This window comes from Medicago truncatula, chromosome 2, assembly GCF_003473485.1.
Source record: "Medicago truncatula cultivar Jemalong A17 chromosome 2, MtrunA17r5.0-ANR, whole genome shotgun sequence".
Classification (NCBI taxonomy): Eukaryota; Viridiplantae; Streptophyta; class Magnoliopsida; order Fabales; family Fabaceae; genus Medicago; species Medicago truncatula.
Genome location: NC_053043.1, coordinates 3,856,387 through 3,877,214, shown reverse-complemented (window position 1 = coordinate 3,877,214; position 20,828 = coordinate 3,856,387). Strand labels below are relative to the sequence as shown.

Below are 20,828 nucleotides of genomic sequence, written 5' to 3'. Positions count from 1 at the left end.
AAAAGGTTTTAGTGCTTGGTTTAACTATAATTTTGATCTCTCTGGTTTGAGCTATATGTAATTTTGGTTTATCTAGTTTTTCTAGTAACTTTTGTCCCTCAAAGTTTTTAATTGTTACAATTAAGTCCCTCCATCAATTTTCATTTACTCAAGACTCTCAAATTCTTATCATCTACTATTAACAAGTATCATAATTTGAATTGATTCAATTATTTTAAAGCATTATTTGCTTCCATCTTCATGTGGGTCATGACAAAGGTCTGACCGTACATGTGTGCAAGGGTAAGTGGCTGCTGAATGGTGTGTGTGGTTGGAAATATCATCTTCAATTTCCGTACTCTAATAAATAGTATAATCAATATCCATAAATTGAGTGTTAACTCGCCGAGTTAACCGAATTTACGTTTTTAAGTGTCAAAATTGTGTCAACTTGAAGGTAAACTCGATTTTTGGTAAAATCGGAATGTTTGACGAGTTTAACTCGAGTTAACTCGGTCAAATTCGGGTAAAATCGGGTAAATTTGAGTAAACTCAAAATGTAAGTCTACTTTTTTTTGGATAGTTTTATTAACAACTATAGGAACTTGTGAAACTTGCCTTTTTGGATGGTTAAGACTCAAGAGACTTATGATTTTGCAAGTTTAGAGCGGTGTATTGAATTAAGATTTTAAGGGATTTTAAAAGACTTTTTAATGATAAAAAACTTTTTTGGTATTCAATCAAGACTTTTATAGAATATAAATAAATCTCATGATATTCAATCAAGATTTTTTATTCAGGGCAACCAAATCTTATGGTATTCAATCAAGATATGTACCAACTTATTTTGTATTTTGATGTTTAGTTGAAAATAATGTTTTATTATGGTGGTTGAAAACCTTTATAATTTAGTCATATTTTGCACTATTGGACTATTTACAACATTATATTAGTTTTCATATGTCATGTAAATAATGAATTTTATTTCATTTTAATTTTAGGTAAACTAGTACGAGTTTTCGAGTCGAACTTATCTAAACAAAACGAGTTGAGGTAAACTCTTAAGTTGTAAAACCTTGAGTATAATCTTCAACCGCCATGGTTTTGGTTGAGCTGAAAAAATGACTCTAAAAAAAGGTTTAATGACCTTCCATTTGAATACCTTAAATTGCTTACTTGGGGTCAAAGATTCTAAACACAATGGATTACAAAAAAATAGCATTTAATTTTTGCATGCTAGCAAAAACTGGAGAAATAAATTAAACGTCTCCTTATGACTTATGAGCAGCTGAGCTGAGAGGCACAACCTATACTTAAAGCTGAATAATTTTTGCTGAGATTTTCAACCCCCTACCCTTCTTTCTTTTTCTCAAATTAACTAGTAATTAATAAATTAAACACATTAGCTACATTGGTATACAATTCGTCAATTTTTAAACTGTTTGTATATAAATTCATCAAAAATAGAGAGAATACCGTTAATATAGTTGAAAAATAATTAAAATTAGTTTAAGATCATTTAAGATTATTTTTCTTAAATGATCTTACAAAAAAAGAGTCATGCTAACTAGTTCTCATAGGCGGCATTTAGGCAACCTGTTAACATTTTTTTTACAAAATCAATCTTTTTATAATTTTTTTTTTGTTGGACTTCATCATACTTCTCAACAAATACTAAAAAGAATATCAGAAAAATTGTTAGCATTTCATTTATTTAACTACTTATCAAATTAATTTTCTTTTATGTGAAACCAGTGACATTTTTCACTAATAATATAGAAGTCCTAGCAACCAATCATTGAAAGTAATAATAGAGAAAATGGTGACAAAAAGCTACAAAGTCACTTCACGGACAAATCTTTACATATGATTATATTTGATCCTATATCACTATTAATTTATGCGACACTTGCATTATAAATATTCACAAATGTGAGACGTTTGTGTTAATATGAGTGTGCAAGAAGAATTTTCCATACGCAAAAGCAACCATAAGCCACGCTTTTAGTAGTCAATAGATGCTTCTAGACAACGAGGATAATCATGTTAAGAAATTGGGGTTAGATAATATTCCAACTTGGAAAAAAATTATATTCCAACTGAATTGCTTGGTTTTGTGACTAAATTAACAATATTCATTCATTCAAATTAATAAAGTACGTTAAAAACAATCACAAATTTATATCGTTAAAAATCAAAGAATAAATATGCAAATAAAGTGACCAACTCAATGTGGAGAAAATACTCATTGTCTTAAATCTGCAACGATAAAGAGCTATGATTGAAACTGTAATTGATTGAAGTTGATCTATCATTATAAATCAAACGAACACTTCAATAATACAAGAAATCAAACAATACCATGTTAAGGTGACAAACAAAATAACACCGTACTGGAAAGACGAAGTCACAACAAACAAAACAACACGAAAGAAAAACTTAATCTATGTAAAAACCACTCATTTAAATTAGCTAAAAGATGGGGGAATCATGCAGATGAGGGACTTTGGGTCAAAAGATAACCTAAACAACTTATTCTTCAATGAATGAAGAACTTATTATAAAAAAATGATTTTGATATTCGATATTAATTTTTAGAGGTTTTTCACCAAAAAAAAAATAGAAGTTATTTTTTATTTTTCTATCAAATTGAAAATCACTTTTAAAAAGAAATAATTATTAAAATAATTTTTTAGAGAAGTTACCCAAAAGAGCTTTTCATTATAAGTAATTAGTGTTAGAAGTTACTCAAAACAGATTTTCATTAGATTTTTTTTTTAAATATTTTTGTTAAAAGTTGTAGAAGATACTCATAACAACTTTTAAAACAAATAGGGTTATGTTAACAAGTGCAACAAATGCTCTAAGGGCACTTGTTAAGTATTTAAAAGAGGAAATAATTTATAAAATTTATGTAAAAAAAGTATATTTTTGAAGTTTCAATGTGTTGAATACACAATTTTTAAGAAAAAATTTCTTCTTTAAACTTCAAATCAAGTAGTCCAAAGGTACTTGTTAGCGTTTTCCAAAAATATTTCTATAAAAAAATTGTTTTTCCATAAATATAAACTATATCAAACGGCTCTAAATCCAAATTAATTGTTTTTTTTTTTTTTTTTTTTTTTACAAGAATCCAAGTTAAGTGCTAGTCGTATTAGTTTGGGTGAGATCGATATAGTCACCAAGTTGGATTTAATTACAAATCATAATCCTTAACGTACATGCACCAAAAATATTGATGGACATAGACATGCCTGTGGGGGCAGGGGCATATATAGTTGTTGTTTGGTTAATAATTTGATGTGAGACTTTGTCTAACATGGAAGAGTAAAATAATTTTTCTTTTGTTGTGGAAGCAAAATGAACTTGCATTAGCACACATGTTTTTATTAGGGTTAATTAAGTTTTTGATCTCTATAAATATCTGCAGTTTTATTTTTAGTCCCTATAAAAATAAATGACACTTTTTAGTCCCTACAAAATTTTCCGTTAGTGTTTTTAGTCCCTGTTAAATTAAAATTTGTTTAATTATGCTTAAACTTCTGAATTTTTGAAAGATTTTTTAAAGACATGTTCATAACATCGTAAGACACTCTTTTATAAAATTTTTTAGTTTTTTAACATGTAATTAATTAAATATGAATTTTTCTAAAAGCCAAATTTTCAAGATTATATTAATGAAAATTTGGATCAAATAATAAAATTTTAAGTTACTTTTCTGCAGAGGAACTTTGTATAATGTTCTAAATAAATATGTTAAAAATTTAAAAGTTGAAGCATAATTAAGAAAATTTTAATTTTACAAGGACTAGAAGTATGTGTTGGTCCCTGTTAAATTAAAATTTGTTTAATTATACTTAAATTTTTTATTTTTAAATGATTTTTAACAGACATGTTAATAACATTATAATAATCTCTTTTATAAAAAATTAGAATTTTTTAACATGTAATGAATTAAATATAATTTTTTTAAAACGTCAAAAATTCAAGATAAAACTAACAAAAATTTGGACCTGAAAAAAAAAATTGACCTAACTTATTGCGGCGGAACATTTTATGATGTTTTAAACAAGTATGTAAAAAATCATTAAAAAATTTAAAATTTTAAGCATAATTAAATAAATTTTAATTTAACAGGGACTAAAAACACTAACAGAAAATTTTGTAGGGATTAAAAAGTGCGATTTGTTTTTATAGAAAGTAAAAACAAAACTGCAGATATTTATAAGGACCAAAAACTTAATCCATCCTTTTTATTATCGTTAAATCATATGATATCATATTTCATTTAATTTCTTGATGGTAATTATTGATCCAAGCATATAAACTAATTTGTGCATTAAACAAGATGGGTTAAATATGTTTTTGGTCCCTACATTTTGCGCGATTTTGAGAATAGTCCCTACATTTCAATGAATGTTTTTAAAATCCCTACATTTTTTCTCCGTTAGTGCAATTGGTCCCTGCCATCAGTGCCATGTTGATGAAACACAGGCCATCATAACAAGTTCAACCCCACCCCACCAAATCTCCACCACAACACCTTCCACACCCGCAACAACAAGCGCTTTCAACGATAACATCATCGCTTTCGGCCTCCAAATCTTCCCCTCTAAACCAACATATTTCACCGGAAGTGTGACGAACACCGGCGATCCGCATCTACGAAGCTGCGGAGAAAGATCGTGGTGAAGTTCTCCGCCGTTTTCCGGCGAGATTGAACCGCCAACATTGGCATCACGTTAGAAATTTGACAACAGGGACTATTTACACTAACTCAGGAAAAATGTAGGGATTTTAAAAACATTTATTGAAATGTAAGGACTAATTCTCAAAATCGTGCAAAACGTAGGGACCAAAAACATATTTAACCCAAACAAGATTAGTGTGTGTTTGGTTGTGCGGTAGCGAGAATTGAGTTTGATGGAATTGATTTTGATAGAATTGATTTTGATTAAAAGTGAGTTGAATGTAAATTGATTTATGTTTGGATACATTCATGTAAAATTGATTCTTATCAATCTATGTTGTTTGGATAGTTTGAATCAAAATTGCTTTTGAATGTGTAATTATCAAAAAGGGTTTTGATTGTATTTAAAACTGGGTGCATATTTTTTTTAGAGGAATTCAATTGTGTACATATTACTATTTAATTTTTGAAGAACTATTATGACATTTAGATATTATACTTTATTTTTGACGGAAACAATCCATGTTATACTCCATTAAAAAAAAATCCATATTATACCAGTACTTATTTTTTGTCAAATTATATAATAAACTTAAAATTCAATATAATACATAATAGAAAATATTTATTTTTTTTGTTTGGAATATAACAGAAAATAATTTAAAGTTAATAATAAGTAGTATGGATCGTGAGTAAAAAAAAAGTAGAAGCATGGTTCCGTGTAAGAAATAGTTGGCCATAATTACATAAAAATAAATAATGTTATAGTTCCATAAGCAAAAATAACAATAATCATACTTCGTGTAAATTACATACAAATAAGGGCAATATAGACAAATAAAGACATAATATAAAATATTTGTCCAACAAAGCAGTAGAATTGATTCTACTGATTGCAGAAGCTAAGAATACAAGCTTCTTGCTAACTCAATTCTAGGCTTCAAAATCAATTATCTTTTGTTGAAGCCAAATATAAATATTATGGACAAATCACATTTCTATTTCATAGACGTACGTTTTGGAGGTTGCAACGTGCAACCAAACAGGTACTTATATTGTAGAATTGCCTTGATTTGATATCGTTTTCTTTCATGCCAAATTTCAAAGTCAATTGTCTTCATGAACATGTTACAGGGTCCCACTTGTCTCGTCTCCATCTAACAACTAGTGCTCATAATAGAGGTAACCAACCATCTCTGCTCAAGATTGAAGCTATCTATAAATATTGCTGCTATTTCCTTAGTCAAATTGATATGAACCTTTGACCTAGAGTATGGAAATTTCAATGGGAGATCCAAGAGCCAGAGCAGCCTTCATACTTGTTTTTCTCATCATCTTCTTCAATATTATTAAGACTATTTTGGGAGATAGGAAACTTCTCGATATTGCATGTAACACTTGTATTACATGCAATGTCGAGATGTTTCTTGTCGATATGTACATAAATGATGGACAAATCAATCCTTTAAAAGTTATTTCAAAGAGTAGTCGAATTTCAGTATTATGAGAATGCAAAATTTTCCCAAATGAGAAAGATTGAATATGATAATGTGTTAGTTATATATGTGCAACCAAATTTGTGAGTCTAATTAATTATTTGTTAGACTGCCTTAAAACAGTTTTCTAATGTGAACGAGTGTGATGTGTATTTCTATATCCTTAATTTCGTGGGTTATATTTAATACAAGTGTTTAATTGAGGGTGTACCACCTGGATGAAATTTGTGATATTTGATTTGGAGTCTAAAATTTTGAATATGTCTGAAGAAAATGATGGATTAGCACTATATCCTCACAAGCCACAAGGTTAACCAATTTCACAAGCATGATGTTGTATGAATTTGGGACACTTTTGGTGACATTTGTAGAAGAAAATGAATTTTATAATTCTTTCCTAGGCGATTGAAAGTTACTGTTAAATTCACAAAGCTTAGTTATGATGTTTTGTTGGAAAAATAAAGGAACTAAAATATGAGATTCTTATCAACTTATATTAAGCTATCCACCTTTCACTTTCAGTGTCAACCTGATCTAGTTTTGCTCAATGGATGAAGATACTTCATAATAATTTATTCCTATAAATTAATTAATAAATTAACTAGAAAAATAGAAAGCAAGAACTTGAGTGGAACCTAAGTTTTTGAAGATGAAGATGATTTTCTATGTTCTTTTTGGGTCTATAAAGTTTTGGTGTGTTAAACCCATGTTAAATATAGACTGAACTACAATGCTAGATTCAATTTAAATTTTAAACAAGTTATTTACTACTATCTTTTATCAAAATAATCATTAATTTATCTTTAAAAATATAATGTTTACTTTGTTGAACTTGCTTTAATTCTTATTCAAACTCTTATAAATGGTGAGGCATACGTTACCCTATCTTATTTAGGGGGTAATTAGCCTCTCATGATATCAACCAATCAAAATATAATATTCACATAAGCAACATTAAATGTCAAATAAATGACTCAATTTTTTCTAAAAATAAAAGAGTTAATCTTAATCATTAGGTAATTTTTAATACTTTTAATTTTTATTTAATTATATTAAGGTGTTCAAATATCATAATTAATTTACACTACAAGACTTATAACAAATAAAATTTTACATCAAATTTATTTCATCTGGATGTCCTTAAATTCATCACTTACATTCATAAAATTTCTTCCATTCCAAAACCCCGAACGTGAGAACAAAAACATCTCCTTCATTCAAATTTCTTCTTCTTTATTCTTCCCCATTGATCTATTCTTGTTTCTTTTTCATTCTTCTTCCCATTTTGATTGTTCAATTTCATCGTTCCAAACTGCCGTAGTTTTCAATTATAGTGAGATTTGTCGTTGTTTCTAGAACCGCACTATCAGCCAAAGCCTTTAAGTCCAAACAAAAGAACAAAAGCCTCATGATATAACCATTTCAGCAGTAACCGAAAAAAAAAACTAGCAAACTCCCACAACATCACAGCGGCAACACCTGCTAACAGTCCTCAAAGTACAACGGATGACTTACTCAATTGTTATAATTAATTACCTCACAACCAAGAAAAATCAAATCAAAAATAAAAATCAAGTCACCATACTTGACGTGGTTCTGGAAATAACGGCAATTCTCACGATTTTTGGAATCAAACGAACGACGACGATTCTCACAAAAATTGAAAAATGCGGCATTTTAAAACGACAAAATTGAACAATCAAAATGGGAACAAGAAATTTTATGAATGTAAATTATAAACTTAAGGACATTCAGATAGAAATTTGATGTGAAATTTTAATTGTTTTAAGCGAGTCATGTAGTGTAAATTAATTAAGATTGAACACCTAAATATAATTAAGGCAAGATTACATTAGGGGTCCATTATCTTATTTATTTGTAACACTTTGGCCCTTTATCTTTATTTTTTCCCGTTTAAATCATTTATCTCTCTTAAAAGCACATATACATATTTTTTTTTCTCATTTTTAATTAAACACATAATTTTATTTTTAAAAATATATTTTTATTAAAAATGAAAAAAAATCAGAAATATGATGAAGATGTTCATCATCTTCTTTAAATAAAAAAAAAATCTACTAAAATATATATCCAAATATCGTGAATTAATGTTATATTCAGTTCAAATCTTCTTTTGAACACAAAAATCAAAACCTCAATTTCACAAATGTTGCAAGGCGGTGGTGGACGCTAAGTCATTGGCGGAAGGGTTAGGCTTTACAAAAGTTAAGATTGTTCCGGAAACAACAAAATTGATGTGCAAAGCTGCTCTCAATTTTGGGGTTATTTTTATGTCGAGTTTGAATATTGAGTTAGAAAATAATAATAATAATAATAATAATAATAATAATAATAACAACAATATACGGTGTGAAAATTTATATAACTTTTTTTTTTTTTTTGTGATGAAACTAAATCTCTTTTTTTATAGGATTTTGATTTTTGTGTTTAAAAGAAGATTTGAGATGAACATAACATTAATTTGTGATATAATTTGTAGATATAATTGTGTAGAATTTTTTATTTATTTAATGAAGATGATTAAGATTCAAAGGAAGAAGATGAAGATGATGAACATCTTCAAGATGATGAACATCTTCATCATATTTTTGGATTTTTTTCATTTTTAATAAAAATATATTTTTTAAAAAATAAAATTATGTATCTTTTTTAATTAAAAAAATGAGAAAAATGATGTATATGTGCTTTTATGAGAGATAAAAGACCTAAACGGAAAAAATAAAGATAAAAGATAAAGTGTTACAAATAAATAAGATAAGGACCTCTAATATAATCTTGTCTATAATTAAATAAAAATTAAAAATATTAAAAGTTACCTTATAAATAAAATTGACTCATTTATTAACATTTAATGTTGTCAATGTATATTACATTTTGATTGGTTGATATCATGAGAGTATAAATACCCTTTAAACAAGAGAGGGTAATCTAGAAAAATACTCTCATAAATTTGTGCATGCAATCATCGAAAGAAACTATAACTAATGTTTCACCATGCAATACCAGAATTAGACCCTTGTTCACGACAAGGTTATAATAAAAGATAAAGGGTTATAACATTGATAGATTCGACATTATATCCGATTATAATAATGTAAATTAAATTGTATTTTCATGTATTGAAGACATTTGATAACACAAATAGATGAAAAATAAATCTTCTTCTAATATTATTGGCATTTTATCCTACTAGTAACTTAAATGAAATATTGACTAGTTTGACACGAAAAAAGATTAATAAATTTGTTTGAGAAGTAAAACATCATTGACCCAGTTTTGCCTTTAATATATGAGTGTTAAATTAAATGGATATGCTAATTCTACCACTTGTACAATGATAAATTATGGGGAGATGGAAATTTCACCATACATGATGATTTTTGATTTTGTGTCCAAATGAAAGAACTACCTTGTCGTCAAATACGACTTTTTGACTCATTTTGCTAAAATAAAATAGAAAAATAATTAGTCATAACAGTTTCAAAGCATTATGGTATCATTTCACTGTTTGGTGGAGTGGACGAAAATGAAAACAAGCTAAGATTAGGTACATATGCTAATATAATGGGCTGCGCAGTGATGATTTTTTAGTGGCGACGACAAAGATTTTGACAAAATGAAGCAAACCTAAGCCAACAAAGACAAGGGAAAGAAAATCAAGTTGCTTGAGCTCCAGTGATAAGGAGTTCATTTCAAGGACGTATCTGGAGAATACCGGGTTCGATTATCAGGGGAAACAACGTTTGGCCAGGGCGCATGTCTCTACGCACGAGTCGGATTAGTCGTTCACCTTTGATGGGTCGAAAATTGGTGCGAAAGTAAAAAAAAAAGGGAAAGAAAAAAAAAAAACAAGAATATTAATCAGGGGAAGACAACAAAAGACTATAATTCCCTTTAAAAAAAGAGAGACTAAAAAAGCAATCTAGTTTTTGGATACATGTGAGTTAAATTATTGATAGACATTGGTATTTTGGAGGTTAAAAGCATACTGTTTCTATTATTTTATCCTTTATGGTTCCATTGGTGATATTAGAGATTAAAAGGTTTCGTCAAAAAATAAATTGTAATTAACAAATATATGCTAATGATGTTAGATATATAAATAAGTTTATTTTATTTTATTTTTTAGGCAACTAAATTTAACAACTCACATCACTTAAAAGATAGTTCTCAATATAAGAAGGAATATAATCAAAAACACAACGACGAGGATAAGAAATGATTGTCTTAGTTAGAGCATAAGCAATCATATTCATTTGGCGCTTAAAAAATTAAACCTCAAAGTTGAGATGTAACCACAACAAACTCTAATTTGTGAAAGAAAGAAAAAAAACTGAATTAAGTCTCGAAAATCACTTGATGTTTGTAGTTAGAATTTAGTGCCAATACCAAGTATTACCAACAAATAGCAAGTTCTCGTAAATGGGAAAAAAAATTAGATGCAACAAATTGTATTTAGAGTTTTGAAGTATCCTCAAACGACACGAAAATTTTATTTTTTATGCATGTGTATTTTGAGAATTGTTATTCACACTTTTATGAAAGCTGAAACACATCAGAAAAAGACATAAATGTTCATCGACAGAGTTAACTGCCGCCGGTTAAAATTACTAGTGTTTTCTAGCATTATTGGGTGATGTGTGAACAACATCTCTCGTGGATTTTTGAAGTGATTTTTGGGTGGAAAAAAGTTGGACCCTTTTTTGTTACATTTATTGGGTCCAAAACTTTGTAATGCACTGAGTGTTAAGAATGCCTGTGGGACAAATGGGGAAAATTTCTTCTCCCACCCTCCAATTTTTTTGTGCGTCATCTGAAATTCTAAATATATCTTCTAATTTTTGGATTTCAAATTTCAAATTGGAGTTTTTTGAAATTTCCAAAGTGAAAAAAAAATGCCGCGGTTGTTTTAGCCACAGTTGAACCGTCGTTAACTGCTTTTTCTATCGATTTAAATTATAAAATTTGATAAAACATGTACTTCGGAATTTAAAATCCAAATGCCCCATTTACATGTCTTGAATTGAACCCTCTTGTGCCAAAATATAATGGAAATAAAGTGTGAAATTTAATTTTGACCGAAGAGGGGTTCAAATTTTAAAATCCAAAGTATATGTTATTTCAGATTTTACAATCCAAATCGAAAAAAAACCAGCTAGCCACAGGAAAAAAACAATAGTGGCAATTTTTTTACACTTTAAAAATGACAATAAAAATCCAATTCAAAATTTAAAATCAAAATTAGAAGACATTTTTAAATGACGCACAAGAAATACGAAGGTTTGGTGAAAGAAATTTCCATCGATTGTCACCGGACCTTTCTCTTTAGGCCCCACAACATCTCTAAGACTCTCTAAATACACACCCGGTAATTATCTACTGAATGTATAGTGATCTACCGGATGTATAGTGATCTTTCGGATGTAATGTTATTGATAGATGACTTATATATTTAGACGGCTTTAAAGATTTTAGGGGCTCTAAAGAGAAACTTTCATCACTTAGGCATTATTAAGACCCAGTACACTAGAAAGTTTTGGACCCGATAAATGTAACAAAAAGGGTCCAAGTTTTTCCACCCAAAAATCACTTAAAAAATACACATGCATAAAAATAAAAAAAAAATTATGTCGTTTGAAAGGATATTTCAAAGCTAAAAATATAGTATTTTTTTCCATCTATTTTTTTTCTACAAATTACTGTTCTTCTAAAATCATAAACGTGGAATTTTTTTTTGTCTACAAATTACCGTCTAAAGTTACTGTTCTTCTAAAAATTAATTGACATCAAAATGATAATTTTTTCTTTATTCAGCCTTTAGAGACACCAAAACCGGTAAGCATGGCAATGGGACAGGGCAGATTTAAGCATCCCCATCCCTGTTTCCGATTTCATGCACCCGTCCCCGTCTCTAAATTATATTGGAGTAAAATTTGAACACTCAACCCCGCCCCTAATGGGATCGGATCTCCCCGTTTCGGCCCCGCCTCCGCCCGCGAAAACTCTATTTTCTATAAAATATTTTAAAAAATGCATATTTTTTTTATTTTTCTTCATAGCAACAAAAAACAATAATCATATTAATGATTAAAGATCTAATAATTTTTTTCAAAAGAGCAAAATAATTATAATAAACATGTTTCTAAAGAGTAGTAATATATTAAAATAGGTTTGTGCTTATAGAAATATGATTAAAAATTTTAATAAAGTAAATTTCAAAAAACGGGTGCGGGGCGGGGGTAGGTAGGTGTGGGGCGGGTGTAAGCAACCCCCGCCCCCATACTAAAAACTCATATTTCCCCCACACCCGCACCCAGTTAAATCAGTTTTTCATTGTTAAATATGAGATGGGGGCGGTCGGGTCTGGACGGGGACGGGTTTTGTTGCCATGTCTACATAAAGAGAAAGAAACCAAACACATTTTATTTCTAAAGTCAACCTCTTTTTAATCCACTAAACTTTAACGTTTTCCCCTCCTCTTGAAGGAAAAGGGCAATATATTAAGAGTTTCCTCTCTTCATTTTTCAAACTGATCTCTCAAAATAAAAAAATGGAATCCAAAAGGGGGCTTATTTTCCTCTTCTTAGCCTTAACATTGGCATTGGCTATAGTAACTGAAGCATCTAAAATTCATGATATTTCAGGGCTTATTAGTCAGGTCAATCCATATCGTTGTGGTTGCCCTTCTATTACATACACATTGTGCAAGACAAATTTGAAGAAGCTTGATGAGGAAGATACATAATAACATTATTGCCTGTGGAAATTTCCCCTATTTCATTTGCATTATAAAAATAAAAATATGCATGTGTTTGTGTGTGTGTGGGGTGTTCTTATCTTATTTCTTCGGGATGTGGTTGTGTTATTAACTATGAGGAATGTGCGTGTGCCAAATAATAATATCAGGTGGAAGAAATTTGGTCTATTTTTTTTTCTATCTACAGTATTATCTATAACATGCCTTCTAATCTTTAAAAAGAAAAAAAGAAAATGTGTGATTCATTCTTTTTTCTTTCTTTTGCTTATTAGGGAAAAAGATAAAACTAAAAGTGTTTTTGGTTGAATTTTTTTAATTTAAAAGTTATTTTGAAGTTGAAGTTAAAAATAATAGCTTAAAAGTTAAGCTAAAGTTGTTTGATAATTATAGCTAAAAACTATTTGGTAAAAGCTCAAATTTTATTTTCTAACTTAATAGGAGTATACCATAGATGAATTCAATATTCAGAAAATAAAAAATAAATCCATTCGTTAATCTAATCATTTACATTGATTCTGATCATAAATAAAATTGTTTTCTCCACAAATTTAGGCCTCAATTTGAATTTAAATGTCCATCATATCATCAAATTTGAATCCTAGTCTGAATATATAACACTTGTGATTTTAAAAAGCTACCCTTGTGACATTGAGAGTAGGTCACACTTGAGAAATCACTCAATCGAATGATCGATTATAACTTCCTCCAATCCAAATTGATTTCAATTATGTTTGTTGTTGTGGAATTGAAGAATCATCTAACAATTGCTTCTTACTGATAATAATCTTTTTTCAACCGATAAACATTATAATGCAATAACATCGGTAATAATTGATTGGGTAGATGAGCAGAGACGAATTTAGAAATTTGAAGGAGATTGATGACATCTTTAAAATGAATTGGTTAGTCGTCAATCGTGTTCGACTGAGGTGTTAATATAAGACTATTGTATTATAAATTGCAAATAGAAGTTGTTTAGCTTGCTTGCTAATCAATTTAGATTGTCGATGTATAGTGGAGCATAATTCTTTTTGATGTATAGACAAAATATCTACCATTTGTTGGTGAATATCCTATAGTTTTCCCAAGCATAGATGTATTTCCTTTGAAGAGGGAAGTTGAATTTGCAATCTCCTTACGTGTCGATTATCGTTGATTGAACAAGTGACAATCAAGAATAGCTATCAATTTATGAGAATTGATCATCTAATGGATCAGTTGAATCGAGAGTATGTGTTTTCAAATATTAGTCCAAAGACACGGTATCTCCATGTTAGAGTGGACACATGTGATATTTAGAAGACTGCTTTAGAACACATAATGGCTACTGCAAGTCTACAACTAAAGAGCTATTATGTTTAGAGTGGCTAATGCACCTGTTTTATTAATGGATTAAATAAATATTGTGGTTAATTATTCAAATTGAAGTTGTAATATACGATAAGTCTGAAAAATGATCATGTAAAAAAAATAAAGATTATATTTATGTAGTTTGAGATTCTTACTATTTGTGTCTTCATGTTTCTTCATGCAAACATAAAGTCCTAAAAAGTGACTTAGAGATTGAATTTTGTTTTTAGTGTTTATATATATATATATAAAAATTTCGGACAAGAGACGGATTAATTCTGAATTTTTAAAGTGTCAAAAACTTAAAAAGCAACACAACGAAACTCTCGACCTGGAAATCAAATTTTGAGCTGATTATTTTCACAGGCATACGTAAAAATATATAGAAATGATATGAAAAGTTACATAACATTCTGAAGAAGTCTTGATTTATTTTTATTTTTTCACCTAAACGTGCAAAATTGCAATATACTCATGCATCAAATAATGTTTCCTAGTTTTGCAAGCATGTTTAACACATCATCAGAACCTCCACCATGAAATTTTCGTGTTTTTAAATGAGATGCGAATTAATTATGAATTTTTGTTTGCCATAATTATGAATTATTTAAACAATTCACAATTAATTTGTCCCTAATTTAAAAATTAAAAAGATTTGTGAACTTTTTATGATGTTTTATTTTAACGTTGCTATGAAATAGGGAACGAAATTTGAGTCGTGAGTATATGCTTACTGTGAACAAAATTGTAATTTTGTATGGTTATGAAAAAACAAAATATATCTAGACTTGTTTGAAATGCTATGAAACTTTGCATATCCCTTTTATATATTTTCTTAGATGTCTCTCCAAAAAAAAATCAGCTTAAAATTTGATTTATAGGTCGAAGTTTCGGTTGTTTTGTTTTCTGAATTTTCGGTGCTTTAAAAATTCATAATTAAGTCTTCTTTGGTCGGAAAATTCTAATTTTATGTAGAAAATTATATTTTAACATCCTAAACATGTCTATAAAAAATATTGAAAAAAAAAATAACATCTAGGCTACTTTTCTAGGCTTAATGTCTACAGAAAAAATAAGAGGGAAAAAAAAAAAAAAAGAATCTCAAATTACAAAAGTGGAGTATGTTTTTTTACAAGATCATTTTTTCAGATTACACGTATATTATAGGATCAATTTTAACGATTAACCTTAAATATTATCTTTTGATCTTATAATTTAAAACTAGGAGTAATAGTGTTTACACTCGAGTTATGGAAATACGATCATTATGGAGTAAGATTTGAAGTCATAAGTGATCCAAGAAGTCTTTAATACTTAGTTAATCAAAAGGAATTGAGCATGAGATAATGCATATGGATGAAACTTTTGAAGGATTATGATCTTAGTTATAATATCATCCTAGAAAAACAAACATTATGACATATTCTTCAGATGGAAAGATTGTGTTGTGTGCAACTATGATGATAAAAAAAAATGGAACTCTAGAGCAGTTCGTAGATCTAAGTTTGGTTCTTAATCTTAAGTTAAAACATTCAAGCCTACAACTTGAAAGTTAAGAAGGATCAAGAAAAATATCATCTCCCACCCTTTAAACTAGGGTATAGAATTTAGTTATGAGGTATATCTTAAACAATTTTTAGGATTTGTTGCTTGAGTTAGAACCTATCAACTATGAGTTATTTATATATATAAACAAATAAAAAAAACTTATATTCAATTCTTCATAGATAATCCTACTTATGGATGTAGTCGTGGGTCCTACAAATTCAAAGGTAGCGGAGACAAAGTCAAACATGTCATGCTAGAAATATCTTTATCACGTACCAGACCAGTAATATGATCAAATGGTCTTTGAAGCATGATTTTTTCAATAATACATCAAATCAAAACATGCCACATGTGACAACTTTTTATAAAAAAAAAAATAATTAAAAAATGATTGAGAAAGGTAAAAGAACAAGAGATGACTTTGATAACTGGCAATGCAAATAAATGGTAGGCAAAACGCAACAAAAGCATATCCAAGAAGAGCACATGTTAAGTTTCAAATTTCTATTAAATGCAGCCACCAACCATGAGTTGCAAAGTCCACAAAAAAATCATGTACATAAAAACATAACAAACAAACAAGAGGCACAATGAGTTGATTTCAACACCGTGTCTTTCCTTTCTACCTCCAATATTTTCTTCCCTTTCATCATCATAAGTCCCACTTCACTTTCACATGTATTCTCTATCGTTCACTTCAAATTTTGGTCTTCTTAGGGTCAAAAAGAAAAATTTAAATATATTGAATAAGAGAAAGAGAGACTATCTTTTTGCATGATTGTTTTTCAAGGCTGTTCAAAGCTTTTACATTTATAATAAGGGTACCCCGACCGAAAAGAAAAGGAGTCCCTACCACAAAGAAAAAATAAAACTTCAATGTCTCATATTGTACTTCTCGTGAATGAATGGATTTATTGATCTTATCTAAACATCATCAAGCTTGTTTGACTTCATATAGCAAGCAACTTGATATCAAATCATCATTAAGTTGGATAATTTTTTCTAACTTTCTTTCACAAATGTGTCTTCTTTTTATCTACTTTTTTTTAATTAAAAATAATTGCATCATTGTTATTACAATCGTTGTTGCAACAACATCACAGTTACAATTACGACTGCATCACTCACATTTATCCGTATTTTGATATAATAATATAAAAGTTTGTGGTATAATTTTTTAGATAAGATGATACATGTATCTTTTAGTTTAACCAAAATCCTGATTCAAATATAATGTTGAGTATACAGTAACGTTAAAACTCGTAAGAAATGTAATACGATTAATTACATGGATATAAAAACCTAACAAAGTAGTACTACTAAATCAGATCCATTGGATATTTATACAACACAAACACAGAGTACAGAAGGGTAAAGATTCCTACCCAATTCTAGAACTATTTAGTTTGACAGCTAGCTTTTAGCAATATGATCCCCAAAACCAAAACTTTATTTCTTTTTCTCACTAGAACTAGAAAGAAAGAAAAATCCCTATTCCCTACCATCTTCATCACTTCAGGGAGAGACTGCACTGATCAGTAGTACAGTGTTTATTAATGCTACTAATTATGAATGCCGTCGACCTAAAGTAACTGAACTGCCTCACCCAATTCAATTCTAGTATCATTAATTCAATTCACCTAAGCTACCGTTAAAACCATAACATTATCATTAATACACCTAATTTCACTCCATATATCTTTTCACCTTCTAATCACCATTTATTAGTATTGACAATACAGTTGAAAGGTTATTCATGATTCACGTTTTCAAATTTAACATTTTCCCCCCACAAATTCAAGCAAGTAAGATCTGTTTGACAAACCATATATTTGAGATTATTAGGTATGTCTAATAAACTCATTTGACTAAAAAATACTCGTTTGATAATCATAACTTTCTCGAGAGTTTATAGCTTATTTTTACAAGCTTAAAAGATTTTTTGATAAGTTAATTCAGATAATTTATAAACAAATATTTTTTTATCTCAATTTTACACTTATTTAAAATAATTAAATATTAATCTATTTCATACTTATAAGTTATTTCAACCGTTCCTTAAAAAAAAAAAAGTTACTTCAAACCGTTAACTTTATTAAACGCAGCAGATCTAATCAGTTATAAACTAACTTACAAAATTTCGTTATAATTTACCAATTAGAGCCTAAAGCAAAACAAGACATAGATATGCATAAACAAATAAAACATTACATACAATTCGAACAAAATATTATATAAACAAAAATAGTTCAATTTGAAGGTAAAATAATTCTTGATCCGACTCGACAAAAGATTATTGAATTGTCTTCCATAAAATAAAACACTAATACAAATCAATCCATTTCATTAGCAACAATGGCAATAAAATAATCTAACAGAAAATCCAAAATGAACAAAAATAATAAAAATTACAACAAAAAAAAGGTTCAAGATGCAGAATATTTTGAAGAAGATGAAGGACCTGAAGCCCTAGGAGAAGAAGTAGGAAAAAGAGGAAGCAAACGAGGTTCAGAGTCTCTAGAAGTTGAAGCAGCTCTAGGAGAAGGATGCAGAAAGAAACCCTTTTCTCTTATAGCTTTATCTTCAGCTAAAGAATCCAAAGAAGAACCATTTCTAGCAGCAGAAGAAGAAGAAGAAGAACCGGATCGGTTAAATGGGTCGGGTATAAGTGGTGTAACCGGGCTAAGAACAAGAGAAGGAAAATCTAGGATACTAGGTGACAAGATCTCTTGTTTGTTACGAGGTGAGAAAGTTGAGTTTGAGAAAATGGGTGGTAATAAAGGGTTAATGTTAAGGTTTTTGTGAAATGAGTTTCTTCTTTCATAGAGTTTGAAACCTTGTTGTTTTTTTGGAGGAATGTTATGGTTATGGTTTGCTTTTGTTGAAGTTGAAGCTTGTTTTGCTGTCTCCGAGGAACCAGTTAACATTTGAACAACTTGTTTGAACGAGGTTGTGTCAGCTTGAACAAATGTTGTTGGATATGGGTTACCTGGTTCGGATCTTGTTATGGGTCTCGGTGATGGAATTTGGTTATGGTTATGGTTATGGTTGTGTCCATTGCTTTGAGTTTGAGTTTTTGGTGAAGGTAGTGAAATGGGTCTTGGTGAAGGAATTTGGTTATGGCTATGGTTGTGTCCATTGCTTTGAGTTTTTGGTGAAGGTAGTGAAGTGAGAGATGATTTTTGTTCCTCTTGGTATCTCATTGATGATGTGGAATCCATGGAGGAAGAAGAAGAGAGGAAAATGGCTAAGGAGTGTTGAATTCAATAATAAATAGATTAGAGTAGAATAATGAAATGAGACTTTGGTTACTTGGTTTTGTTTTCTTTTGACATAACATAATCACATATTTATGAAAAAGTAATTGGTCTAAAATTAGTAATTTTTATTGTATTATTGATTCTCTTTTTTCAATTTAGCATCTAATTAAAATTATTTGTATCGTAGTCAAGTTGTATCTTATGACAGATACATAACAAAAAGAGTAATGATATTCTAACAATCATTTTAGTATAACTTTTGTGACAATTTTATTGTTCTCTTTTTTTATTGGTCAAAAATAATAGAGAGGAAAAAACGAAGAGAGAGAATAAAAACATAATGTGATAATGAAAGTGAAAGTTATACAAAAGTTATACCAAAATGGTTGTACAAATATCATTTCTCTAACAAAATAACTAACTAATTATTATGTGTCTTTATTTTAAAAGCGTGGTCAAACTTTTAACTTAATATTTAGCGGAAATTGTTAAGATAAAGATGAAAATAGTCAATTATATATCTTTGTTATTTAGATGTTGTTTGCGAGAGGAAAAAATTCCTATTTATATCTAAATCGTTTGTGTTACTTTTTATGTTGCGGTGATATTTTTATCACTTTACTCCAATCACAAAATCATAATTATAAAAATAAGAAATTGTTTTTAAATTGGAACTTTTTTAATTTTTATTGCAATGGTAATTTTCTTTTTCAATCATAATTCTTTTTTCTTATCTTTATATGATCACCGTTGCATCTCGCGTCAAACTTTCAACTTAAACTTAGTGAAAATCACATAATGGTGAAAATAGTCAATCATCGTAACTTCGTTCTTATTTGGGAAGATATTTGCTAGAAAAGCATTGAGAAATGATATTTGAACAATTATTTTTTACAACTTTTGTGATAATTTTTTTTCTTATATTCACATTATCTTTTTACTTTCTCTCTCTATTGTTTTGATTTTTGTGTCACTGCTTCATTTCCTTTGTAAAATTTTAATTATCACAAAAGTTGTCACATATATAGATGTTCAAATAACACAACTCAAAAACATTTTCCTATTTGTATATAAACGGTCCATGTTAAAAAAGAGTTCCTAGAAAATAGTCATTCATACTTATAAGATTGATTTGGTAATATTTTACCTTTTTCTTTTATTTATTGTCTTAACTTTTTCTCCAGTCTAATGTATTGTCTTTTTATTTTTGTTGGTCAAGTCTGTATTCTCTTTACTTGATATGTATAAATACTACCTCCGGTTCTATTTATAAGAAAAAGTTAACTTTTTAGATTCATTCAATGATTGATGTACTTCGTCTAGAAATAGACCAAATACATCAACTATTCAATGAATCAAAAAAGTAAATTGTTTCTTATATATAGGACTGGAGGAAGTATAAAATAAACAAATGTGTTATTATGATGATAATAGATAAAATTATTTCGCAAAACTGAATTTTTTTTTGTTAAGTAGACTAGTTACTAAATTCACATATTTATATGTGAAAAAGTGAGAAATTCAAAGTTCAAATATCAACCTTTGTAAATAAGCTAAAATATGGTTTTAGTCCCTGCAAATATGCTTCGTTTTGGTTTTAGTCCCTGTAAAAAGAAAATTTTGTTTTTGGTCCCTGCAAAATTTTTTGTTTTTGAAAATAGTCCCTGACACCACTTTTGTGATGATTTGCATACGTGGCACATTATAACTGAACCAATTTTGTAGTT

At 28.9% G+C, this 20,828-nt stretch overlaps 1 protein-coding gene across 1 annotated transcript; it reads right to left on the bottom strand.

The window, feature by feature from the left end:
• Window positions 1-18,113: 18,113 nt before the first annotated feature.
• LOC11438828 (VQ motif-containing protein 4) lies at window positions 18,114-19,142 on the bottom strand. The gene has a single exon (XM_003593546.4). The coding sequence runs from the start codon at window positions 19,060-19,062 to the stop codon at window positions 18,268-18,270; it is 795 nt and encodes a 264-aa protein (XP_003593594.1). The 5' UTR covers window positions 19,063-19,142; the 3' UTR covers window positions 18,114-18,267.
• Window positions 19,143-20,828: the final 1,686 nt, after the last annotated feature.

What these genes read in the sequence shown, in the direction of transcription:
- LOC11438828 (XM_003593546.4), bottom strand. Translation starts at nt 19,062, where the DNA reads ATGGATTCCACATCATCAATGAGATACCAAGAGGAACAAAAATCATCT.